The sequence below is a fragment of the Diorhabda sublineata genome, chromosome 4 (assembly GCF_026230105.1).
Source record: "Diorhabda sublineata isolate icDioSubl1.1 chromosome 4, icDioSubl1.1, whole genome shotgun sequence".
In the NCBI taxonomy this organism is placed as follows: domain Eukaryota; kingdom Metazoa; phylum Arthropoda; class Insecta; order Coleoptera; family Chrysomelidae; genus Diorhabda; species Diorhabda sublineata.
Window position 1 is genome coordinate 24180560 of NC_079477.1, and position 27693 is coordinate 24208252.

The 27693-nt window shown below is 33.0% G+C and overlaps 1 protein-coding gene across 1 annotated transcript in view; it reads right to left on the minus strand.

The window, feature by feature from the left end:
- Nucleotides 1–27693, minus strand: part of LOC130443231 (elongation of very long chain fatty acids protein 7-like) — a 52143-nt gene that overhangs the window by 6807 nt on the left and 17643 nt on the right. The window contains exons 2-4 of the mRNA XM_056777759.1: nucleotides 6047–6115; nucleotides 4228–4418; nucleotides 815–895 (exon numbers count right to left, since the gene is read on the minus strand). Of these exons, the coding sequence (XP_056633737.1) occupies nucleotides 815–895; nucleotides 4228–4418; nucleotides 6047–6107 (333 nt within the window). The 5' untranslated portion in view covers nucleotides 6108–6115. The remainder of the gene's footprint in view (nucleotides 1–814; nucleotides 896–4227; nucleotides 4419–6046; nucleotides 6116–27693) is intronic.

Below are 27693 nucleotides of genomic sequence, written 5' to 3' on the forward strand. Positions count from 1 at the left end.
TGTGCTAATTATTTGAATTTTCTAAATCTCTCGAATTTTCGAATCCTGTTATTGCTTGTTAGATTTAGCATTTTTTTTCGAAAGAACGAATGTGTTTATGTGAAATTTGACTAAGACTAATAGTATTAAATGGTCATTGACCTTTTTCAAGGTTAGAAAAATTACAGATCTCGCTATTTTTTTGTCGTAAAACTAAAACCGCTGATATATAATTATTAAAGGAAGTTATTAGTGATTATTGAACAGGAGGCAATAGAAAATTATTGTAATCGAATTACGAAATTCAAAAAATTAATGAGATATATTATTCCAAAAAATCAGGATTCAAATTGCCAAAATATTCTATTTATAGTTCACACGAACGCAGTATATATTTTACTTTTTTAAACAAATCATTACTACAAAGTGAATAAGCAAATCGTTTCTGGATCGGAATTGACGTCATGAGATGTAGAGAGGTGGTTGCTTCGAATGTCAAGTGTCAATAGACTTGTGTGTCGTATATTCTCTAATCCCATGTTGAAATATGATCCATCTGTCATAAGGATCAACCATCTTGTGTTTAATGTCCTCGATGATCGCATCTGTCATCCATCATATATGTCAAACATCTGTATTGTGGGTCATCGTAAGTTGTAAGGGTACATTACATAATTTGAATTGAGATTGGAATCTCAGATTGTTATTAATTTTATGCAACAGTAAACTTTCAACAAAACACATGATTTTATATTATAATTATTAATCATATATTTTTTTAAACTACACCGTATTCTTTTCTTATTTAGATGATTTGTACATTCTTAAAACTTACCCGTAATGCTGAAGGTGATAGAGAATAGTCCACAGGTTGACACCTGAAGCTGTAAGTGGTCATCCAACCAGTTACACAACTCTGTAAGACAATAAGATAAATAATTAATCACAGTAAAAAAAATCTATTTTGTTGAAAAGTTGTTGAGTTCCTCTTTAACTAGAGTGGGACTGAACATGAACATTTCTGCGAACAATCCGAGAGGAGGTGTCAAAACTAATAAGAATTCTCCCGAAGATGCGTGGATCAAACAGCTGCAAAAGAGCCATTCACAACATGATTTTGTATAGATTAACAGAGTGGAAAAAGGATGTCGTCGTCGAAAAAACCAAAAAATACTGAGGTGGTCCCAAAGAAACGCACAAACTTAAAACTCAAAATTTAGAGCAGCCTCGGGAAGCTACAAAACAGAGTCTTAGAAAGAACTCTAAGAATGTGGTAAGGAAGATGGGAAAACGAGACAATCAAAGCACAGTGCATAATAGGGTTGCCAACACTAAATCAATAAATAAGATTTCGTAAAACAACAATTAATAAACTTAAAAAAACTGAATGAAGTGCAGTATTTTCTTCGTTCTTCATCGGTTACTATTTTTTTTTTGGCATATTCAAGCCCTTATCTTGTTGAGAATTAGACAAAAAATCAGTGCAACTCATCTCTAAATTTAGAGATATGAGAAGTTCGGCTCTCATCAAATACGAGGATGTATTGATATCTAGTTAGCCTAGACCAGTTCCATGCATAAACAAAATATTGCGTTACCATAGCAGCGAACAATAACTTAGTAGAAGTGTCAGTGTAAAGTTTAACGTCAAAAAAGTGAACCAGAATTACGCAATAAATTAAAAGGAAAAATATGTCCACCGAAATTGTGAAAATCGAAAAATTGGAGTATCGAGCCATCATCAAGTACCTGTGTTTAGAAGGGTTAAGAGGTAAGCATATTTACGAAGAGATGCTTAATACCCTTGGTGATCAATGTACTTCTTATGTGACCGTGAAAAATTGGTCTACAAGCTTCAAAAGAGGTACATTTTTCATTGAAGATGATGACCAATCGGGAAGGCCAGTTTCTGTGTCAGTTCCCGAAATATCGACCGTCGAATTGGGCTAAAACGGATATCTGAAGCACTGAATATTTCATATGAACGCGTTCATCATATAGTTCACGTCAATTTGGACATGAGAAAAATTGCCACAAAATTGCTGCCCAAATGTTTGAATGTTGACCAAAAGCGTGCAAGGGTAGAAGCATCGCGTTCGATCTGTGCTCGATTTGAAAACTATGTAGACTTTTTAAGCCGAATTGTTACTATGGATGAGATTTGGGTACATTTCTACGATCCAGAAACAAAGCAACAATCGATGGAATGCGACACTCTGGTTCTCCAAGACCTAAGAAGTTTCGTGTCCAAATATCTGCTGGAAAAGTTCTTGCTTCAGTTTTTTGGGATCGCCATGGAGTAATAATGATTGATTTTTTGGATAAGGGTAGAACAATAACTGGAGATTACTATTCGACATTACTGACCACTCTACGGGAAAGAATTGAAGAGAAAAGTCGCGTAAAGCTATCCAAAGGTGTTTTGTTTTTACAGGACAACACCTGTGCACATAAATCTTATGTTGCCATGCAGAAAATTCGTGATTTATAGTTTGAATTACTAGAACACCCCCCTAATTCACCAGATTTAACTCCGTCCGACTATCATCTCCTTCCTCAACTGAAAAAAAGTTTAAAAGGTCGTAAATTTTCTTCCAAAGGGAGGTAATAAAAGCTGTGGAGCTCTGGTTTGCAGAGTAGGAAGAAAAATTTTTTTTTGAAAGGTCTAGAGACGTTGCAAGATCGTTGTAATAAATGTATCCAATTAAGAGGAGAATATGTTGAGTATTAAAATATTTTGACATTAAAATTTTGTTTGGTTCCATAGTAGGCTAAGAATTTTTCAATATATCCTCGTACATGCAGTGGTTTCTGGATTTCGTCCATTTGAACTGGGAGTTCAGAAAAAACTAATTTTACAATAAAATGATTATCGAATAGATTTTTTTCTCAATGCCAGTGCAGTGGTAGCTTCTAAAAGGAGTTTCAAAGAAAAACCTCCGTCATGGATAGACAAGATATTTTCTTCAAAGTATTATCGTCGCTGACGTCAAAATTCTTATCTAAATAGTGGCCAATGTTGTCTTAAAACTCTGGAAATCGGAAAGTGCACTTCGAAAAATGGCCATCCTCAGATGGGAACTAAAGAATTGTTCTTCTTTTCTATCAATAATTGATACTTTTAAGTTTTTAAGTTGCAAGGAGTTCAGTACCGCTGGTTTCAGTTTTCTGAAGTCTATATGGTTTTTTTATGGTGGCGCATATATTGGGAAGAAAATAATCTCATAGAGACATTGGGTGAGAGCAATTTGGGAGTTAGTGCAAATGATGATAAAGAATACCACATCCAAGAATAAGGAAAAAGACGAACTATATCGAGCTGGTAAAAATCGCTTGCAGTTCATCATTAATTGAAGGGGGAAAGAGAACAACCACCTGCACTCGGCAAGCCATCAATTAGGCAGAGAAACATCTACAATTCCTTACCCGATATTCTTCTCAAAAAACTCTTGAACTGCAAACACCTAACCTTCATTACAAGTCGTCTAAATGACCGCTACTATCGAATCAAACAACTCCGCTGCCAAAGAAACTCTTCTCACATCCTGGCTCTCCACAAAGCCCAAGAAAAAACTACTCTATACGCCCATTCGGCTACTAGCAACAGTATACGAAGACCTCCCCAAGAAATACCGTAACTTCTTAGATAATTCTCCCTTAGCCATTAGATAAAACCCTACTTCTCTCTTTTCATCGATGTGTTGCAAGTTTTCGTCGGTTTTTCTGTAACCTAGTGAACCAGTACAACAGCCAGGATAGGGAATAATGCAGCCGCAGCTATACCCACCCGCAAAAGAAATAATATATCCCTGAACCAAGACGAAATCAGGTTTTTAGGTTAGAGCTTTTTTTCTTCTTCTTCGAACCTATCACCACAACACCAGCCCTGCAGAGGAGAAACTCCTATATTAGGGCCAATTCCAATAAACCTTCCTCTCTATCAGAGCTTCCTCATCACACCCAAATATACACAACGAATATACCTCTCCAGATAAGAGAGCCGGATGCCAATGAAGATAGGACTAAACAGCATAGCACAGCATCTTCGCGGGCGGTTTTTGTCTATTGCTATGCCTTATTATGTTTAAAAAAATAACCCTATAATCCTCTAGATGAAATGGCGGATGAAAATTCCAAGAAATTAATGAGATTCATCAATTATTAGGGAAGCCAAATGAATGTTGATTGGTTGGTATTAAGAAATTTAAAAAATATCATTAGTTACGTTAAAAAAGTTAATATACTTACTTCGTAAAACAGCCACGTACTAAATATAACCTGAAATAAATTATAAACAATCAAAACTTTCTTCAGCTCGTACGGTTTCCTATTTTCCATCAATTTTGGTCCTAATATTTTTACTATATATACGTATCCTAAGCAGATTCCCAACGTGTAAAAAGGTGAACTCATTAACAACCAATCGTTAACTCTGGGATCTAAAAGAAAAAATTGTTGTTCGAGTATTTGTTAATTGAATTATTACAGTATCTACTAATTGTTTAGGTACCTAATAATGGCGTGTAGGTGTACGAGAACCACGAAACTAGAGGAGCTAGATCTGGCAACACATTTGAATACCTAGAGTTTCGATTCATATCAATAATACATCAGAAAAAAGTAACTAGACTTTTCTTTTTAGAATTGCAGCTTGCACGCGATAAAAGTGACACCAAATAATGTTGCAAGTGCGAGATTTTGCATGAAACTTCATCTGCGCATGCTTTAGATCAAGAAATATTGCGCGTTTTTTTCTGTTTTATATCTACATAGCTGAACGTCAAAAACTGAAGCTGACGCAGCAATGTTGCCACTTGCCTCATACATTTTGGACTTTTAGTAATATTTTTATAAAAATAATTCATAAAAATAAATTTGTTTTATGTATACAGAGTGTCCCACGACGAGTTAAAACTATACGTATGCGGCAAAATACTTATAGTAACTGTTACTCTGTTATTTCAAATGGAACACCCTGTATATTAATCCATTTTTGCAATCTACGTTAAATTTTAGTATATTTTTTTCTGAAAACTTTTTTCCAAAAATGCATACTTTTTGGGTTATTATTTTTTTTTGTAAAATATTTAACCATTGCAGACCCTTGTACATTATTTTTTTATGAGGATACTCTTATGAAATGGTTTATGTTTTGTTGCTTTTAGCAAGGTCAGACATATTTGAATCTATGTTGAAAGATTTCTCATTTTATACAGGGTGCGTATAAAAAGTGTTCAAAGTTTAACTTCATAAATATCAAATTGCTTTATTTTTTTAAATAGAACTACCCGATATTTTAATGTATTTAGGTAGTAAAGTATACATGAATTCGCCTTATTTTTTACCCCTGAATGCATTAAAATAGAAAAAACCGGGTGGTTCTATTTAAAAAAATAAAGAAATTTGATATTTATGAAGTTAAACTTTGAACACTTCTTATACACACCCTGTATAAAATGAGAAATTTTTCAATATAGATTCAAATACGTCTGATCTTGCTAAAAGCAACCGAACAGAAACCATTTTCATATCTTTAAGGGTATCCTCGTAAAAAAATAATTTATAAGGTTCGCAACAGTCAAATTTTTTACAAAAAAAAATTGAAAACTCAAAAATTATGCATTTTTCGAAAAAAGTTCCTAGACAAAAGTATAATAAACTTTTATGTAAATTTCAAAAATGTATTAATATACAGGAACGTAGAAATTTTCATGATTTGACTATAAGTATTTTGCCAAATACAGATAGTTCTACTCGTGGGACACCCTGTATAATTTCTGGAGATCCCATTTTGGGATTTAATAATGATCTTTCAATAAAGATTATTTGTCTTAATCAAATAAAATCTTCATGTAAAAGGATGGTAATTAAGTTATCAGTATTTTGAGACCAGATCGCTTCGTGGTATACGAGGACTATATGAAAAGTTTCCGAATCCAACTTAAAAATTGCAGATTTATTTGAATAAACCTGGGATATGTTTTTTGATTTTTTTATAAAATAATTATTTGGGAGGAATAAAGAAAGGTGGCGACGCTTTGGCTCTTCTTAAATAGAATATACTTACCGCTTTTATTGTCCATCAAGTCATGATAACTGTTAATTATATTGCTAATTGTTTGTGCCATTATTATAACTGAAACAATAAAAAAAGCGTTAACAAAATGTGTAAATGACATTTTTTATGGATATTGTCTATTAAAAAAATTCAATTTACGCTACCGCCATTTTTAATATCAGAAATTTGAAAACATCTACTTTTTGAGGAATATTTCCTCTATATTTCTATATAATACCAATTTTATTCTATTAGTTTTATTACATGGCAGACCACCAATGATAGAAAAACATTTAACACACACATTAATAAAAGTCCCAGCCGAAAACTCTCACTTTCTATAGGTGATTTTCGCTAAAAAAAAGCGACAATTTTCCACTAAACCCGCCATTTTTTACTAAATTCCACCATTGTTAAAATTGTGTGTATCGGTTGACATTTGATGGTTAACTGATAGTAGAGGATCAAGTTGATAACCTTTTATGAGGATCTGTCATTCCCAATTAGCATTATTGTAAATAAACATAAAAAGGGTAGTTACTGATCATAACATATTGTTAGACCGCGAGAGCAAGGAACATTATAAGATTTTACAAAGAAAAAAAAAGTTTTTTGCCAGTGACTTGGATGGCAGGGATTTCGATTGATTAGATTTTTTCGTTCATGAGGTAGATTAGCTCGATAGAGACAGTGTGGCCACAAGAGAGTGGCCGCCGTGTTTAACTCAAAATACGACATAAAATAAATCATTTTCGTACTTTTTTAACTAAAAATACTAGCCCTTAGAAAGTTTTTGATTAAGTATTATAACCGTTATTATGAAAAGAACACAAATAAACCGCGTTTGGGTTAAAAATGGTTACCCTACGAGTGGTATCTTGGTTTGTAAACGACTTTCGAAACGAGGTTTTTCTTATGTAAAAAAAAACAGAGGGTAAGCCGCATTACACTCGACTAATTCGAGTGGTGCCTGACGTATGATGATACCTGTGGATATAGGTCTTGAACTTCTATAGGCTATAGTGCTCGGGAAAGACGTTCCTTGGTAGCTAATTCCACAGGTTTGCATTTTCCCCGATAAATTGTTTTTTGGGGATTTGCCTGACGAGTAGGTCTCGGAAGAACATTTACAGTGGTAGTATCATTAAAACAAGTCTAAGTTCTAAGCCCTCCAAATTTCTGGTCAACTTTGGATCGCCTACAAGTCTAAATGCTCCCTTCTGTATTGAGTCGAGTATATTCAGAGTATGTTTGGGAGCCGAGCTTCAAATGTGCGAGCAATATTCTAAATATGGACGAATCTGGGCCTTGTAGAAGATAAGAAGCTGTAACGGGGTATAAGCTCTTTCATTTTAAAGAAAGCTTCAAGTTTTTGTGAAGCTGCGGTGCTAAATCGGTCACGTGACTATTCCAGGACATAATGCTTCCAATCTGAACACCCGACAAGGTATTAGTATGAAGTAAATAAGATTGTGTTGCAACGTCGTGGATCATTTCATACATTATGCATTAGATCGTCATTTCTCGAATAAATTTAAAAATATTGAACAAATGTCCTTCTTATAGTGAAACTTTTGTATTTTTCTACATTTATAACATCGTTAATTCAAACCTACTTATAGTATTATTTATAAGGAAATAAGTATAAACTTACTTACATTGAGATCACTTCTAGGAAGTTAGTTGAATTTTTTTAAAATATTTTTACATGTTATAATATTCATTATAATTTTTAATGGGTTTGTTTGTGTTCCTTATTTTTTATTATTCCTTTCTGTAAACAAATATGTCGTTTTAATCTTTGTATCCAAAAGGAATTTTTTCCTAATTTGTTTTCTCTGATTCTTTTTTTTTGTTTTGTTGAAATTATTATTGACCTTACGTCAATGTAAATAAATTTCATTCAACTACACACCCAAAGATAATAGTCGGAAATTTTCATTTAATCAATAACACTAATTTGAATTTATAAAAATTTTGTTTATTGGCATTGTTAAATCAATAAAATCGCTTCATTAACCTTTGAATTCGGGGGCTTATAAAATTAATGTAACGTTGAGAACCCCTTAAGAAATGTACAGAAGGATATATTATTGGCTCAAATCTATCTTTAGTCATAGCGACTGCATAAAACGATTGACGTATGGACCTATTTGTGGACCACATTCCTCGGGTTGATTCGTTTCTACATCTCCCCAGCTCCAGTGCCTCAGCTTTGATCTGCATGCCTATGAAATTATCTAAATCGATCTTCTCGACCTGTAACCAATGTTTTCGTTTGTTAAGATTTTTTCATTCCAATTATTGTGATATCTAATAGCTTCTTGGTTAGGTCTCTGCATAAAACACCTTGTAGTATCAAATTTAGCATCGCTTAATCCGGGGTCTCAGTGGGACCCCACTTACCTCTGTATAATATCGCGACTCACTTGCAACGAATGCTCAAAACACACTAAAACACGATAAGTTTTTTTAATTTGAAGCACATAGAGGCGCAGTTGCCGATTTTGTTTCAAAAATATTAAGAAAAATATTGTATTGCGTCCTTCAAAACCCCCCTTCTAGAGTGTATATTTTTCCGACTTGTTTGAGAAAAACTATTTAATAACGTTGCTACTTTAATAAAACTATCTAAGTTATTTTGAATATTATATTTTCCTAAAAGCCTCATAGTATTATAAATAATTTGTTTATTGTGCTATTTATTACTGTACTGTCTAGAAATGACACAAATACCACGCAATATTCACTGTATTATATACAAAACTATAACATAACTTGAAACTTCGCCATCTCTATTTTCCTGTAAAACTTATCTGATTCTGTCGTAGTGTAGAAAACTGTAATTCTTTTTGGTCTATTTCCGACTCTTAGATTAATAAACAATGTACTTTTGGCGTATTTTAGCACTTAATACTAATTATAAAGCGTCGTTTTAATGGATTTTTTAATTTCATAACAGTTTCCTATCCAAAAAATGGCCCTAACGGCCCCAAATGAAAATTTGAGGTTATAGATATAACGTGCAGCATCCTTTACATTTGGTATCAATGACTAAAAAAAGAAGAATATTTCGAACCGTTTGTTTCGTAATTTCTTATGTTTCCTGTATTGGATGGAAATATAAACAAAGAAAATCATCGATTAAATGTATTATTAATTAGGAAACAAATACTTAAATAAAAAATCACTTTCTAATTTTGTCATGACGTCGAAATCAAATCAAATGGTATTCAGTTTCGCAGTAAATATTTACTAACTAAGATTTAAATTGCCAAGTTCACGTGTTTTGCATAAAATTTTGTTTGATAGACAATTTTATTAAAGTTCAATACCACGTAGTTGGTTTATTGTAATACCCTAAATAAATTTCCGAAATAAAAGTTGTATTCAACTATGATTAATTTCTATTATTTTCAATACGTATACAAGTAAATGAATTGTCGAAAAAAGCAAAAAACCATTAAAATCCTAAGCCTCAGTAACGCTGGTTATAAAAATTAATAAAAAATGTAGGGGGAATTGACTCCGTTCGTTTCTGAATTTAGTGATAGGAATTACTCTTAGTAGTACAGGCGAATTAGGCTAAAACCTTAAATTAAATTCGGCGGTTTTGATTTCCTAGATACTCGGATACTCCGATTTTCGAAATTTCGGGACTTGAAATTAAAAAAAAGTTTGAAATGCGCATAACTCGAAAAAAAAACTACCGTATTAAAAAATATGGAGTACAAAATTCTCTTCAATAAAGTTTTTGTTCCTAACCTCAAATTTTTCACCTTAAAATTGGTTCATACACTAAAAAATATTTTGAATCGCAAAAACTACGAGGAATTCGAAAAAAGTACTAGCGCAAACATGTACAGCATAAAATTTTCTAAAGATTGGTCTCCAAGCAATTTTTCCTAACCCCAAAATTTTCACCGTAAAATGGTTTCAAGTACTCTAAAACATTTTGAGTTGTGGATAACTCGAAAATTATGAGGAATCAAAAAAAAATTGTAACAGAATATGTAGAGTACAAAATTCTCTACCAAAAAGTATTCCCGTTTCTTGTTCCTAACCTCAAAATTTTTACCTTAAAATTGGTTAATACCCTCAAAAATATCTTGAATTGCAAATAACTTGAAAACTAAAGGAATTCGAAAAAAAATGCTGGAACAAAAAATATACAGCACAAAATTTTCTACATCTCCGGCTTTCGGCTTTGAAGGAGGTTTACTCACAAATAGTTGCTCCAACGAAAAAATTACTGAAAACTTTTTTTGTAGAAAATTTTGTGCTCTACATTTTTTGTTTATGCAGTTTTTTTCCGATTTCTTTCAGTTTTTGAGTTATTCGCGTTTCAAAATTTTTTTGAGTAACAAGTTTCAGAATTCCGAAAATCCATGATCGTAATTTTGTCAAGAGCTATCAGGCGTCCTCAGTAACCGAAAACCTTTGAAAATCTAGGAAATCAGAAGCACCCAATTGGTATCGGTAATGCCAGAAGTAGCTAATTCTAGGGAGAAACTAGGAGATTTTCAACATTAATTTATTTGCATAGGCCCGATGAGAAAATTACGTATAGTAAAAAATGCAAATGGAAAATTAGTAGATCTTCATATTTCTTTCTCTTGAGTGAATTAAAAAAAGTTAGGTTATGTGAAACTTAATGAAACGAATATTTTGTTAGCATTTATTTGAAAAATGAGGAATAGAACATAGAGGCGCTGTAGTATCGAAGGCAACCAGGAAAACGAACTGCGAAACAGAGAAACAAGAACAGCGACGCTTGCGAGGTGTTGACACGTCAACATTTCTATAGTAAGCATCGTGACGCGGCGTACGGCGTGACGCTGTACGTGGCCGACGGCGTTTATATTAAACCGTAGCCTAAAATTGGGGTGTAAAACAGAAATGGACCAATTCGAATCCTGGCAACATTCTGAAACATCCTGCATTCTTTTCAAAGCTCAAAACCACACACCGAACGCGAGCGATCTTCACATTTGTGTACTCAACTCCATCTAGCTCCCGCTCTATAAACTCTTATTTTATTATGTTTCTAGATACGTACAGAAGTGGAATTGTTAAAAATAACAGGTTATCACAGACAAAAGACGATGTTTACTAAGTATAAAGATAAATGGAGAAATGTTTCCATAGAAGGTGTATCTAATTTAATATTTGAATTTTGGTAATTTGATAAACAAATGAAGTCTCGATTGTTTATTTATTTTTGGAAAGTATATGTAAATAATTTTTTTCTCTCTCAAGACTTGATGTATTTATAATTATTATTTTTGATATTTGCAAAGGAAATTGAATAATTTACGTATAATATATTCTGAAAATTAGGATCTACGTAAATCGAGGAGAATTTTGGAGGTCATAATCTGAATATTTTAAAGTGATTAAACAGGTATTAGAAATATCTCTATAATCAAGATGAAATATTGCTAAAAGCAGTGTCACGTCATGTTTTACGTAAATCAAGTAAATCGACAAAAAAATAAATAAAATATAAATAAATCAGTAACATAAACCAAGATTACCAAGATAGTGTATATATTAGTTCAGTCAAATTGGCTTAAGAAATACGATTTTCGAGGGAACTTGTGTGAAAATTGAAGGTCATATCTATTGGTGGTAATGTCTAAAGGGTGAAAAAATGGTTCAACTATAACTTAAGTAAGGGTAATAAAACCCAATATTTAATCCGAAACTTAGTACAGTCATTTTAAATATTATAAACGGATTTATCTAAGGTAATTTCTTACCATCGCGGTCCCCTCATTTTTTGGCTATAGAAAATCGAAAAATCATCCGATTTCGATGAATTTTTTTTTAAATCTTGGTTTTTACGGCGGATTTACGAAAAAATATTCGTGAAAATGCACTCATTCACGTATAACTGTTAATAACTTTTTTCCTAATAATAAAATGAAGTTATTATATTTTTTTTCATAATCTACACAAGAAAACAACAAATTAAAAACATTTATGCAAAAATGTTGATTTATCATGTTTTTACAATTAAAAATATTAACTATATCTTTTAAAATTGATTTATGATCACATTTAAAGTAAGAAAATCATATAAAATCTTCAAGTGAGATATTTCCAATATTTTTTCACATAAATTCGCCCTAAAAACGAAGATTTTCAAGAAAAATTAATCGAAATCGGATGATTTTTCGATTTTCTACAGCAAAAAAACGAGGGGACCTCGATAGTATAAAATTACCTTATCTAAATATTTCCTAAAATTTTCATGAATGCACCTAAGCTAATACAAGTTTTCGGGGCTAATTTCCGGATAATTCCGGCAACGAATGATAGTATAGTTTGGTATATACAATGGGGTGGGGGTGGAGACTCCAAATATGGAATATAAAGCTGCAGAAGCAGCTAGGGGGCGGAGATATGCCAATGTGATTTTTTGACCATTATAATTTACTCTGGGGCTATCAAACCCGTATATGAAATATTTTTTTTGTCAACTCGTTTCTCCGATAAACTTCTTGATATTCGTTCAAGAAAATCCGTTTTGTGTCTAATTAAAAGGGATTTAATATTGTTATTAGTGATTTTGACGTTAGTTATTTCTCTTTCTGTTTGTTTATTTATGATGGTCTTTTAGCTCTGCTTGCTATATTGTCGTTCATAAATACAGGATTACAAACAAAAAATTTTGAGGTTAACTACAGTAACCTCAATTTTTATTAATATTGTATGAACGTCAAACTGCAAAACGAAAAGTCAAATTTATGAATCGGCTTTAATTATTTGGTGACAACCAATTTCGTTTCACATTTATTGTTCTATTGCATTGTTGCCAAATTTTTCAACATTCTTAATAGTGTCAATTTCATTGTCAGCGTTAACTCTATGCTTGACCTTTGTTTTTAATTAGTTTTTATGTCGCAAAGTAAACTGTGTGATTCAGTTTACAAACAGTATTCGACGTTGCAATCAAAGTCACATCTAATGCATACAGTGGCGTATCAGTTGAATTTAAAAAAGGGGTATCTATCTATTTTATAATTTCTATACAGATAAAATGTTGCGAAAACTCAAAAACTGAATATTTCAATTTATGTTGGGTTTAAATTTTTTTTCAAACGTTAATGTAGCTTAATAAGGGTTTTTTATATAACTGCATGATAATTTTTCATCATTAGTCACGGATTTTGGTGTTTTTTGACGTAATCTTTCATAACTGGTTAACTGTCTTGACCGTTTTTTCGCTTCTGGAGTAGTGGTGGATCCAGATCTCATTTACTGTTCATTTGAATGTTTGTATGTTTTGTAATTTGTAATAAATAATTTGTAATGTTCATTTGAATGTGCCATAGTGAGCTAACGCTTCACCCGACGTGATATATACAATATGGCAAATATAACTTTTATAATCATGAATGATGTATGCGTCGGTGACAAATTTCAATAAGCTTCACTCGAAGTCTGCCGCTTCGATCCATTTTATTATAGTAGACTTCCAACGACCAGTCTAGTTGTTTTGAAATATCTCAAATTGAGTTTCGTGCTTTTTTACTAAGCATTATAACAAATACGAATCAAAAACAAAATGGAGGTTGTTTACGTTGACTTGGGAATTAAACCATCAGTAGATCTTAAGTCAACAAAAATGATTTAAAGTTTGAAATAAAAGAAATTACAATGGAAATATGAGCGTGATTCCCAATGTGCTTCAGGTGGACCACCACGGGAGACCGACGGGGGTCTACGTTGGGCGTGACAAAAAATAGGGGTCCGCAAACGTAAGCGGCGGTCCATGAACATTTATTTGGTTTCGATATTAAAAAACTAAAATGTTGGCTTGACTTGTCCTATCAATATAGACAGCCCGTTGCCGCGTTGGCCGCCGTCCCGTTCACAACGCTTGTTAAGACGTGTAAATTAATACGACTTGTGGTGTATGTGCTTGCAATCTTGCATGAACGTTACTTATTGGTTCTGGATTTTCATAGTAAAAAGTGAATCGATCTTGATTTAAAAGTAAACCTGATACATATTAACGCAGATGTATTTGACAGATTTGTTCAAAAAATTTGATGACATCAACTTATAATTACAAGGGGGCAGCCTCAATTTGATAAAACCAAAGAGTGTAATTGCAGATTTTCTTGGTAAATTGGAATTTATGAAGGAAAATATTGTACAGCACGAATTTTCACAGTTTTCAAACTTGTCGCAGGTGGAATGCCTTGAAGAAGATATTCAGACATACGTTCAACATTTGATTGCACTGCATGATGATTTCAAGATAGTCTGTCGATGGAAATACCACCATGGATCACAAATCCATTTGTTGAACGGTGTGGAGAATGTAAGTTTCTCGAGCTTAGTACTAATAAGTAGCTGAAAGTGTCGCAAAAATTTGTTTAGTCGTATCGAGCAATCAATTTTAACCTTTTTTCTTCGAAAACTGTTAATTAGTCGTTAAAATGCAACGCAATTTTCCATAGATAAATATAATCTTTTTTTCGAGATTTGGAAATTGGGATCCACCGGATACAGTAAAATTTCGATGGTGTATGAATCAAAAAAGGTTGGGAACCAAAGGTATAATTATTATATGTCTCCTGTCACAATGGGTTCGGCTATCACAAAAAACTATAACTAAGTGAAAAAGAAACGAAACTCGAAATTTGAAAACTTTGGAAAGATATAATTCCCTACATATGTAACTAGAAAACGTCAAACGTCAAAGTCAAATAATTCTATTATTCATGCGTCAATTTAAGACAATACTTGAGCAGAACATGGTACTGAGAAGTACCAGATGATATTGAAAAAGAAAATACTAAAAAATGCACTAAAAAAAAGTTAAGTTATATGAAGAACCAAGAAAAGATATACATGAATTAATTGATAGCTCTTGATCCAAAAGTAACTTAAAAGTACATTGATTGTGATGCCGTATTGCTGATTTAATATTTATATTTAGGTATTGTAAATCCCCGCGTTTTAGGGGGGAAACACGTGTTGTACGGGGGACATGGAATCGCGCTTATATTGAATAATTTTCTGTCATTGAAGATGTTGGAATTTTTTACCAGATCAATATTGTTGAGTAACTATGAATGGGTCTCTCAGTTAAGTTGTTTTTAAAATAGAATTCGCAATGAGTTTTACTACTTAAGCCATAAATATAACGAAAAGCTCTACTTTGTAATTTGAAGATTGATTTTCGAAGAGGTGCAAATTACCAGAAAGGCAAACCATGGCGAAGATGCGGTTCGAACAACGATTACTAAGTTGTTAAAGCAATACGAGAATCGAGCTGTTTAGACACAGATTTAATGGCAAAACAAGCAGAGGATAATTTTCCCCCAAAATCTTTACATATACAGACCATTGAAGGGCACGTCAATATGTAGACCAAGAAACTTGATCGAATTTTAAGATCGTATTAAGTCATTGTTGAGTTTTAGGAGCAAACTATAGTTTGAACAGAGCCTCAGACCTAATAATGAGATCTTTGCTTATAGTAGAATGTTATAGTTCATAGTTGTGGGCGATTAGGAAGCTGTTGAGCACATAAGCCTTCAGATAGACCCGTCGCGCTCCACTCCAATCAGGCGCTGCGGCTTGAACCCTTTTATGTTATTAACCAAGTTGTGAGATTTGTCCAGATGTTTAAATCGCGCTCGAGTGAGTCCACGGCACTCGTAGATAACGTGGTCTGCGTGGTCCACACACCAACGATACTCCGGATCGTCCGTGATGCTCATGGTGTGGAGATGGCATCTTGGATGGCAGTGTCGGGTCACTAGTCACGCCTGTTTAATTGAAGTGAGACGCACAGGGTCCATCTATATGTGCTTGTCTCTTTCCAGTTGTCTCTATCCATCTCTGCCGAGCTCGTCTTGCGAGTGGACCGGTCAGAGACGCGATGGCATCGCTTTTGGTCACACCAAGGATGGGTTTTGGACCCATCGGTTATTTCCCAAGTGACCGGGCTCCCAAATGAGCTGGATCTTGCAGCAATCGCTTACCAGACTCTCTCGCACTCCAGCACTATCGTTTTAAGCCGTCATCAATTTGTAAGTCTGTGACATCGTTAATGTGATCAAAAAAAGAATTGGACCTAAAACTGAACCCTGAGGTACGTTGGTAAAATACTGGAAACTTTATCATTAGTTCGTACAAGTGTTTTCTACATTCAAGGTAAGATACAAACGATTTTAAACGAATACCTCGGATGCCGTTATACTCTAATTTGTTAACCAGAATTTCATGATGAACACAATCGAAGGCATTATCGAAGTCACAAAAAACCGAAGCCTTACAAAATTTATTATTAAATGAGGTATATTTTCCATTAAGAACAGGAAGCTTAGGTTTGTTCTTGGCACCTGCATTGGAACTGGACCAGTGCAGGTCAGTTCATGAGTGTTTAGAATTAGTTCTATCGGATACAAAGAACGATATAGTGGAATGGAGCATCTGTTGATTGTTGTATTTGAGGTTATTTGATGTAATTCAGGCCTTAGAAGAGGTTTTAGTACTTTTTGATATTTTACATTCGTCCGATGACGAAGTTGTAGTGTCACCGTTTCCAGATTACACTGTCTTGTACTACACTGACTGAATTGACTCTAGACCTGATGCAAGCAGTACAGTGAACTGGATTCACTAGTTCTATTGCACTGCTACTAGGAACAGCGACACTAGCGCTAGTTACAAATAACGCTTTAGTGTACACATCCTGAAGTAGTTCTGCCGGTGCAGTTACCAAGAACAAACCTCATTAGTGCATTTATTGAGTAAGAAACCAAATTGTTTAGCTTTCAAGATTTTATGTTTAAAAAGAAAAGGGAATGGACAGTTTTTCATTAGTCTTTCAATTATCTTCGATAAAATTGGTAACAATGCAATATAACAATTATAGCTGTTATTAGAGAGCTAAGGAAAAGCCTTTTATCAAATGATCCGTTCATTTGAGAGCATAAAATGTTAATGATCACTTCTGGAAAATTTAAAAATAACTAACTCAGTTGAAAACCCATCGATGTCGCAGGAAGATTTGTTTTAAATGCTGAGTATGGTTAGCTCTACAGGAAGACATTGCGCATTACGACTTGGAGATATTTTAGAGCTAATATTCTCATTATCGTTCACAAAATAGTTGTTAAGTGCGTCTAGGTCAAGGTCAATAGAAAATGATGATGACACACCAAGTTTCTTTGGAGAAATTTTTAGCTCTAGAGATGCGATCATTGTAACAGTTTTGATACAATAATTTATAGTTATACGGAAATATACTGAGAAATAATCACAGTTTTTTTTAAATTTATGATTTTTCTATGGACTAAATACATAATTTTTAGAGGATCTTATTGTGTTCGGTAATTTTTCTTAATCAAATTCCTATGTAAACACTCGTCATGTGTATAATGATTATTTTCAAAATTTTTTACATCTCGTACGAGTTTTGTAAAATTTTTATTTTTTTCTTTAAAGTTTGAAGTGCAATAAATATTTCTATATAGTTGAAGTAATAGAGTACTCACTCTGTTTATTAAAAAAAACTACACTCAAACTGATCACCTTAATTATTAGAATAAATATACGGAGCCCCCCTCTATTTTTTTAATTAATAATTCAAAAATTCCTTATTAATATATCTGTTTTTTAGTATTATAGTGATTATTTCTGAGTACGTCAGCAAAATATTAATTTAGTGATCATCAAAATCCAGTTGCGATAATAAAATAAGTGAAACTTTAATTTTTTTTTCCTAAATAAACTTATTGTTTCGGAATATTTATATAGAATAAATGTGATTTTGGAAAATACGTTTAAAAATCAATAAAGTTTCATAGAATCATTTATTTTGAAAAAAATTCACTACGAAAACGTTGGGATAGAAAACCTTAATAGTCCAGTGATCACAGCTCCCGACTCACGAAAATTATTTATGTCGCTGACATCTAAATTTTGTCCCCTAAGCGATATATTTTGGTCAAAATTGCGAATTTTGCAAATAACTCGAAGTCTATGCCAAATTTCAGAAAAGGTGAAGGAATCAAAAATGTAATTTAAGAATTTTTCTACAAAAAAAGTTCCCTGTGATTTTTCCCAAAGAGCTGTCATTTCTTTGTAAAATGCGCTCATACTTCGGGGTCACATCTTACTAAAAAGTAAGTCACGTAGAGTCTGAGGGAAATTATGTCTTCGGTTGAAGAAGAATCTGCTGTATCTCTTCGAAAACTCAACATTTCGGGACGAAAGAAAGTGCATGTTGGGTTTTTTCATAGTTGACAAGTTTGGTTACTTTTTTACAAGTTGTTGAATACCAGTTCCATTTTCGCAAAATAACGAGAAAACTAAAGCATGCATTTTGTAGCTGAGTTGTCAAGCTTCAATTTCCTCCCCAATAAGTTCGTAAAACCTTCGGTTTCCCATCAAAAATTTGAAAACTCGCCAAAACAACATTTTTTTCTTAAATCTTTTTGCGATTTTCGAGTGTTTGGTTTTAACGCATCATACGAAAGGAAAAAAGAAAGCTTACGTGATATCCATTACAAAATAGAAACCTCTATCTACTGGGAGAGTTTCTTCAATACATCTACAGGTGTAGAGGGCGCTGTCGGAGCAAAACAGAAAGACGGCAAAAAACATCTTATTGGTGCACGTGAAAGGATTTAATGTTAATTGTTGAATGAAAATTGGAAAATAAATAGTGAAAATGGCAGAAAAGGAACCTAATGGGAGTGCTTCAAGGTAAAAAATTAACTGTGTTTCTTTTTTAGTACGTCAAGTGTCGTAAATGCCTACATCAAAATACTTTTTGATTAATAAAATATTGAATTATTCTTATTGTACTGATTGCGATTTTCTTCAATAAATATGAGAATGGAGGAGACTTTCTTGACGAGTCACATGTAAATATCCATAACAAGTGAAGCCCAGAGTCTCAAGTCGTGAAATAAGACTTTACTATAAAATGTGGTTAGAATAGAAGTTTAGTTAAATACTGTTTCAAGTATTTTCATTGTACCAACTTTTCAATGTGTTATTTCGATTTTCAAACTTTTAAATGGCGAACCGTAAAATTGGAAAGCTTCCTCTTGATAATCAGACCAAATTTGACCCTGCAGAATCTTTTATTTCCAATTTTTAGCATATTTGAATCTGGTTTCCGGGGTTCTCATTGTATGAACGCTTATAGTCTGACTCTCTATATCTCTAATGTGTTACTGTGAACTTTATGAGCATTGAGAAGTTTTAAAGCCTTCCAACAAAACGACTCTCATCCGTGTTTATACTACCGAACAACTTTCTTTCGCAGATCTACACCTTCAGATAACAATTGTTAGAATCAGTTAATATCGGTTCCAAAGGATTGGGTATCTTGATATCTTGATATCTTGATATCACTAATTCTTAGCGAAACTCTTCTAGGGTCTCTTCCTCCCATCTAAGATGCAACCAAATTGCATTGCTTAAGATTGTATTTCCAGGTTCAAGTATGGCTCTCCAATACCAACTTAGATCCAGTAAAGTGAGGATGGGAGACATTTTGTCACCAACAGCAATGAAGCAACCACCAGCGCCCTCAGATATCTTGAAAATAATTTTTTGGAACTGCCAAAAAGGTGGTAGTAATTTGTGTACTTGCAAGAAGGCTGGACTGCTATGTAGAAGCCTGTGCGGGTCGTGTTTACAAAATTCATGCACAAATCTGATTCCTGTTAACTTGGAGGAAGAAGAATTTTTTGACCGAGAGACCAGTCCTGCAAGGAGAAGACAGTGAAGACACCCAGATGGGTACGGAATTCCTTTTGGAAAAATGCTCGAGAGTGATGATGAAATCGACTAGATCGCAATTGATTCTTTACATTCAATTTGTCTTTGTCTGTCCCACACTTAAGTTTAGAGTACTTACAACAATCAAGATTTTAAAAGAGAATTTCTGGCATTTTAGGTTAGGAAAAATCATATTTGAGCTTCTTCGAAGGTAATTTCCTGCTCGGCATATTTTTTTCAGAAATTTACTTCTAAATTTCAAGTGTTTTTTGAGTTATTCGCAAAAAATGGACTGTTGAAAAAATTCGCTTTTTGTAAGAGTAATTTTGAGATTAGGAAAAAATCACAGGGAACCTTTTTTGTAGGAAATTTTTTGAGCTACATTTTTGTTCTCTTCACTTTTTTCGAAATTCAGCATAGATTCCGAGTTATTGGCAAAAATTCGAAATTTTGAAAATTTAATCAAAAATATATCGCTTAGCGGCAAAAAATTTGATTTTAATTTTTATTAATTTTTATTGTATCGATAGAGCATCTTGAGAACTACCTAAATCCAGAAAATCAGCGACATATTTTCGTGGGTTTTGGCTCTAATTGTGCTGTAATCACCGGACTAACTTATTAATCAGATAAGAAAAAATTTACTGATGAGACAATTAGAGCCGATCCTCACTATATTGCAGTCCTTAGTTTGTCATGATCCAATCACGCATATAAAGTGCTGCACAAAATTAACGCACTACTCTTTGAAAGTAGGCCATGGAACTAGTTTGACAGTGACAGTTGTTTACTATAATATGACGCAATCTTATTTTGACAGTAATTCGTATTAAACCTCGTTTTAGACTAAAACTTTCTTAAAAAGTGAGGATTGAAACAAAGTAAGGTGTTGATTGTAATTACATGCAAGTTTGGAAGTTCAATTAAAAAAATGGCTGCCAAAGAAGGAAGGAAGGAAGACATCATTCTAGGACAAGGGAGAAAACGTTTTGAAACGTGTCTCGAACGGTTAGAAGACGTTCAGGGTTTGCCAATTGTAATACCTCTCCTAAAGTGGTGGTTTTAATATGTTTTGGGGAGTAATTTGCTCCGATACTCATACGGAATTGATCCTTATACGTACGAGTTCTATGAATGCCCAATATTACCTTTTACTTCGTTTGTTGGGTCTAATTTTTTAGTCATGCAAGACAACGCTCATCCCCACGTGGCTACTTATATGATCCCTTTATTAGAGTGGCCACCTAATAGTCCGGATGTGAATCCCATAGAACATCTATTGTATTATATCAACAAGGGGATTCGAGGTCATAGTCCCACTGTTTCTAATCACAACCAACTCATAGAGGTCGCTATTGAAGAATGGAAGAATATACAACAAACTTTTATTGAATATTTGATGGTTGATAATTTTAAAATTTGAATTTTGTAACCAAAGATCCGAGTCTGAGTCGTGGTTAAAATATCAGCTGACGAAAATTATTCACGAGTATGTAAAGTTTAAAGTCAGTTACCAATACACAAGTAAAACTAATAAAGTCTAGGTTTAGATATGAGTATATCCGGAATATGAATGAAGAAATTTTCATTCTAATTCAATTTTTTAAAAATACCGTTTAATGTACACCACTGATTACCTCGAAATGTATTGGATATTGGAAATTATTGTCTATTTATTTAAATTGGTAAATGTCTAACAAATAGTTTAGTAAGATTGTAATTACATTAATGCTGGGCACATCCATTATTACTATCGATGTTTTATCATTCTTTGTTCTTATAGGTTACCTACATCGTAGAATATACAAGGTGATAATGAAATTATTTCACATATTATAGTTTATAACATACGCAGATAAAATAATGCATAAAATGTTTATCGGTGTCAGTCTTTTCCACCGAACGAACTCAATTGCGACTATTTTTGTTTTCAAACATAGGAACAAAAAAAATTTTTCGAAAACAAACTCGAAACTCGATTTAAAACCGACTGAAACTAGTCCGAGTTCTCCAAATAGAAACAATAACCTGCCCACTACCGAAGATCGTGTTTATTCTATTTATCAAAGAAAAATAGTGATCCAAAACAATGATCAGTGCATGATCATCACGTGAACATCCCAGACGAAACGCGGCGCGGCTTCGTTATGTTGTATAATGACACGGATATCCTAGCGAAAAATAAATGATAGTGAATATTTATAAATACGAAATGAAAGAAAAATATGACAAAACTGTTGATGACTTTATTTCTAAAACGGCAAATATCCTTAATCGTTCGTGAGTACAGAACTAATCATTCAGTAGTTGACCCAAAAAACTATCCATCCAGAAACAAATTCAATTGATCATTTCGACAGAAGCACCATCAAAGTTGTGCACAATGAGTTATATACTGTGGATAAAGTTCTAAGAGTAGTTAACGAAAATAAGGACAGATTTTGAAAGATTAACATTCTATAATTTATTAAAAGAAAGTGCGCAGGACTCCCAACTCAAAATTTCCTACGAATCCGCTATAAACAGTTTCCAACTACAATATTTCGTTCGGCTAACGCCTAAAGGCTATTTCAAATGTATTCCCAATAATTTAGGCCCCCCAAATGGAAGTTTGACAAGATTACACACTACTCGACACGAGTGTATATTTTTCTCTGACCCATGATGGTCGATCAAGTCACAAATCAGTCTGGACAATAAAAAAATTTTCAGCGTTATTGGTTATGAATATTAAAGCATTTAGAACAGTTTGTTTGTTGGCTTAACTAATACATTTCTGCCATACATCATAAATAACAATGAAATCAACTCAGAAAAATTCCAATTCATTTCAAAAGAAAAAACAGAGTGGCTATTGAGAAGTATCCATGGTACATGTCATAGACGGTGCAGAAAATTTTGTTGCATGGTGCTAAAAAAGAATTATAAGACTTTCAGGATCAGAACCTCTACCAATAGATAGAAACCTCTGGAACCTTCAGATCCTTTTATTAAACATAACGAAGGGTTCATTGAATCGTAATTTTTTGACTTTGAATCCCCAGTTTTTATTATCGACAAAATTGTCCAGATTTTGAATTCCTCATTAGTTGTTTAATTTTTCTCGAAATTACAATGAAAACAGTTTACTTTGATTTATATTTTTGCTCTGAGTCGAATGAGGCAAACTCCAGGTTTTTATGTTAAACCTTAAACGGGAATTAAATCACATATGATACCATCTATCCAATATTTTTTTTAAAAATCGGCGGTAAACCTTTGAATCTGGTTCTTTCTCTCATGGCAAGGGAATTTAATTGTGAATGTGTTGGTAATACTGTTTTACGTCAAACGAAAGTTATAACAACATTTATTAACAAAAACCTTCAATAAATCACATCTCATCAGTGAAATGGCGTCTCATCCTAAAAATTTAATTTGTTTTTTGTTATTGTACAAACAACATAATGTTTTTGGATCGCGGTAAATTGTCTTAGCTTCATAATATTGTATTGAATGCAATTATGGAAAGGAAAAATCGTGATAACTGATTTTCTATTTGATACTTTACCCGTTTACGGTAAAAGTTAAAATTCCTTTTTTTAAACAAAATTTTTACGCTTTTGATAACTATATTGATATTTATTATATTATTTTGTGTATTATTATATTATTTTCAATAAAATTATTTTGAGCTAAGATGCGTTGTTGTCTTAATTTATTGCTCTCATCTAAGTGATATGATTGAATGGCCATGGGTCTTGTTTTACCATTATTTAAATAAAAATATATAACAAAAGCAATCAAAACTAATTACTATTTAAATTTAATGGCATATGTCATCTTTGTATGGTATTTTGAAGAAAAAAAATTTAAAAAGACTATATAAATGTGAAAAAATTATTTCAGATAAATTCTAGAAATTTTTATCTAAATAACTATGAATCTCAGTACCCCCTAAACCGGCATATGGTTCAAATTTGGAAAAAAAAGTTTTTTTCTGGCATCTTACTTGAGGTTTAAATGATAGGAAATCATGAAATATCGGATTTTTTGCGACACTCTGTGCGCCATGTATTTAAATATTTTCAATTTTTCATATTCTAGCCGTTTCTTCGAACAACTTGCTCAGACCGAGGCCTAAGTCACTAAGGATTTGTTGGTATATGTATATTACTATACATATATACGTAAGTTTCAACTAGCTACATAACCTCTTCGCCATTCTCGTCTCTAAGACTATCGCTCATACGTTTTTTCAAATACATATGCTTGATTCTCATATGGGTTTCTTCTTGCTTTGGCTGCTTTGAATATCGAATTGGACGAAACGTTCCATCAGGCCATTTTCTTAATAGAAAAGCTCTATTAAACGAAATGGAGTCTAGTAGTGCTAACAGGTTATTGTAGGGGATTTGGAAAATATCTTCCAGTAGCCAAATATTCTCATCAGAATCTTCTATACTATTATTTCGAAGAAAATACGAGGATGTATTGATATCTAGTTAGCCTAGACCAGTTCCATGCATAAACAAATTATTGCGTTACCATAGCAACGAACAATAACTTAGTAGAAGTGTCAGTGTAAAGTTTGACGTCACAAAAGTGTACCACAGTTACGTAATAAATTAGAAGAAAATTGTGAAAATCGAAAAACTGGAGTATCGAGCAATCATCAAGTACCTGTATTTAAAAGAGTTAAGAGGGAAGCAGATTTACGAAGGTATGCTTGGTGATCAATGTCCTTCGTATGCGACCGTGAAAAATTGGACTGCAAGCTTCAAAAGAGGTAATTTTCCATTGAAGATGATGACCGATCGGGAAGGCCAGTTTCTGTGTCAGTTCCCGAAATATCGACCGTCGAATTGGGCTAAAACGGATATCTGAAGCACTGAATATTTCATACGAACGCGTTCATCATATAGTTCACGTCAATTTGGATAAGGAAAAAATTGCTGCAAAATGGATCCCGAAATGTTTGAATGTTGACCAAAAACGTGCAAGGGTAGAAGAATTGCGTTCAATCTGTGCTCGATTTGAAACCGATGTAGACTTCTTAACCCGAATTGTTACTATGGATGAGATTTGGGTACATTTCTACGATCCAGAAACAAAGCAACAATCGATGGAATGGCGACACTCTGATTGTCCAAGACCTAAGAAGTTTCGTGCCCAAATATCTGCTGGAAAAGTTCTTGCAGTTTTTTGGGGATTGCCTTAGAGTAACCATGATTAATTTTTTGGATAAGGGGATAACATTAACTGGAGATTACTATTCGAAATTACTCGGAAAGATATCCAAAGGTGTTTTATTTTTGCAGGAGAACGAACACCCCCCTTATTCACCAGATATGGCTCTGTCCGACTATTATCTCTTCCCTCAACTGAAAAAAAGGTTAAAAGATCGTAAATTTTCTTCCAACCAGGAGGTAATAAAAGCTATGGAGGTCTGGTTTGCAGAGCAAGAAGAAACATTTTTTTTGATAGGTCTAGAAACGTTGCAGGTTCGCTGTAATAAATGTATCCAATAAAGAGGAGAATATGTTGAGTAATAAAATATTTTGATATCGAAATTTTGTTTGGTTCTATAGTAGACTAAGGATTTTTTAATATATGCATAGCTTCTTCATTTAAGTTTGTGCTTTCTAAAGCTAACTCAATATTTTCTTGAAATTGCGTTGCTGGAAAATTCCATTGAGGAAACTTGCCATTTTTTTGTGTATACTTGTTTTTCTCGTTTTTCTTCTGTGTACATGGGTACTTGACCTACCATCTCAGAAGAAAGCTCAGAGGGGACTGCGGCAGTCGTACTTTTCATAGGATTTGGTATTGCATCTTAGTTTTGAACTTTTGAACCTTTGATTAAGCTTTCATGTGGCAAAAAAGTGTTATTTTTCTCACCGTAGCGGTAGGAAGAAAATATAGGACAAAACGTTAGCGGGAATATAAAGTAGGGAAGTAAGAAAATGGAAGTTATAGGATATATCTAATTGAGAAATAATATAAATTAGCAAATCAATCATGAATTTTAATAAGATGCAATTAAAAAATATCCTAAATTGCGATAAAACTTAACCTTGACATACAAACGACTTTTGAGGAGTATCAAATTTTTTTATTAATAAAAACGAAGGTTGACGAATGCAATTTTTAAGTTTATTAAGAAATCAATAAACAAACACCCATATTTGTTGATATTACGTATTACGACAGGATCTTAATACAAAAAACAATCAAAATCCGTTTCAATTTTTTTTGCTTAATCAAATATCTACGCAATATACACTAATAGTCAATTAAATCATGATAGAACAGGTTTTTTCAATACACTCATTTATTTGTTATTAATATTAATATTTTCCACGAATTCTCGACAGATATTTTAGAAGATTCGTGTATATTGATATTTCTTTGACTATTTCTTTTCATCGCAATTATCGTAATAATACAAAGAAATTGTCAAATATTTTAAAACATCGTCCATCATCATCATGTAACTCCCAGTAGAGCTGTCATTGTTTCAGCAACTGTATTAAAACAAACAGACCGATATTCGTCAAATTTTGTTAACTAAACCTCTATTTCCTTCTGTTTCTAACTATTTCTATAATCCCCATGTTAATTACATCGGTTCTTATCCATTTTTATACAGCATCTTTTTCTTTAACTCTTATATTATTATCAAATACTTTTCTGCTTATTTTTGTTACTGGTTTCCTTAGTCTAAGACCCCATTTTCTCTTCGTAATTGTTATGTCTATATTCTCTTCTTCAGTTTTGTTTTTTTGTTTTGTTTTGTTTGAACATCTTTCTATTATACTTGACCTAGAGATGGAGGTCGTTACTTAAAAAATACCTGTATTAGAAGGTACACAATTTATACAGAATATGTTTCAAGTTTCCACATAATGTTTTAATTTGAAAAGCCTTAGCTCAACCAATAAAAAACCTAAACTAGATTCTACTTTGGGTTAGACTGTTAGTAAGACCTTCGTTATCAATAGTAAAATATTGGGTAGAAGAGTTTAAACGAGGTCGAAGCATCACTGTGGCCGACCAAATGAGCTCCAGAAATATTGAAGAAAATTCACAAAGCGGTACTAAATGATCGTCGACTGGAAGTATAGACATAGTAGCATTTAAAAAAATGTTTTGCGCCTTTTCATAACCATGGATGAAACGTAGGTCCATTACTTCACACCCCAAACAGAACAACAATCAAAACAATGTACCGAAAAGGGAGGACCTGGTTCCAAATAAGGTAAAGACTGTTCCATCTGCAGGATAGGTCATCGACTACCTCGAAAAAGGAAAATCTATCAACGGCGAGTATTATGCGAACTTATTTCAACATTTGAGCGAAGAAATCAAGTAAAAACGACGGCATTTGAATAAGAAGAAAATGTTGTTTCATCAAGAGAATGCACCAGCTCACGCATCTATTATTACAACGGACAAAATTAATGAATTGGAGTTTGAATTGGTATATCATATACTCTATTTGCCAGATTTAGCCCCCTGGGATAACTTTTTTTCGAAAATTTGTTTGGCCAGTTACTTCTGGTAGCATTCTCGTTTATTTTTTCTATTTTTTTGTCTCTTTATTCTTCTCTGCACTTAAATACGTATTTTTATTATAAAAATTTACATAAGAAGAAGTTATCAATATAGTTACTGTAGAGTTTTATTACAAAAATACATACATCATATGGTGATGGGAAAAACCTGATTAATTGATAATTAAAGAATAAAACCATGTAAGAACATTTAATCTTTTCAATTGAATAGAATACTTCTAAAACAATTATAATATTTCGAAGAAGAAAATCTGCTAATTAGAGTCATCCTGTAATTGGAGGTTATTTGAGAAATTTTCATGTTTCTGCTGTTCTACATCTGATTTAGATAGTCTG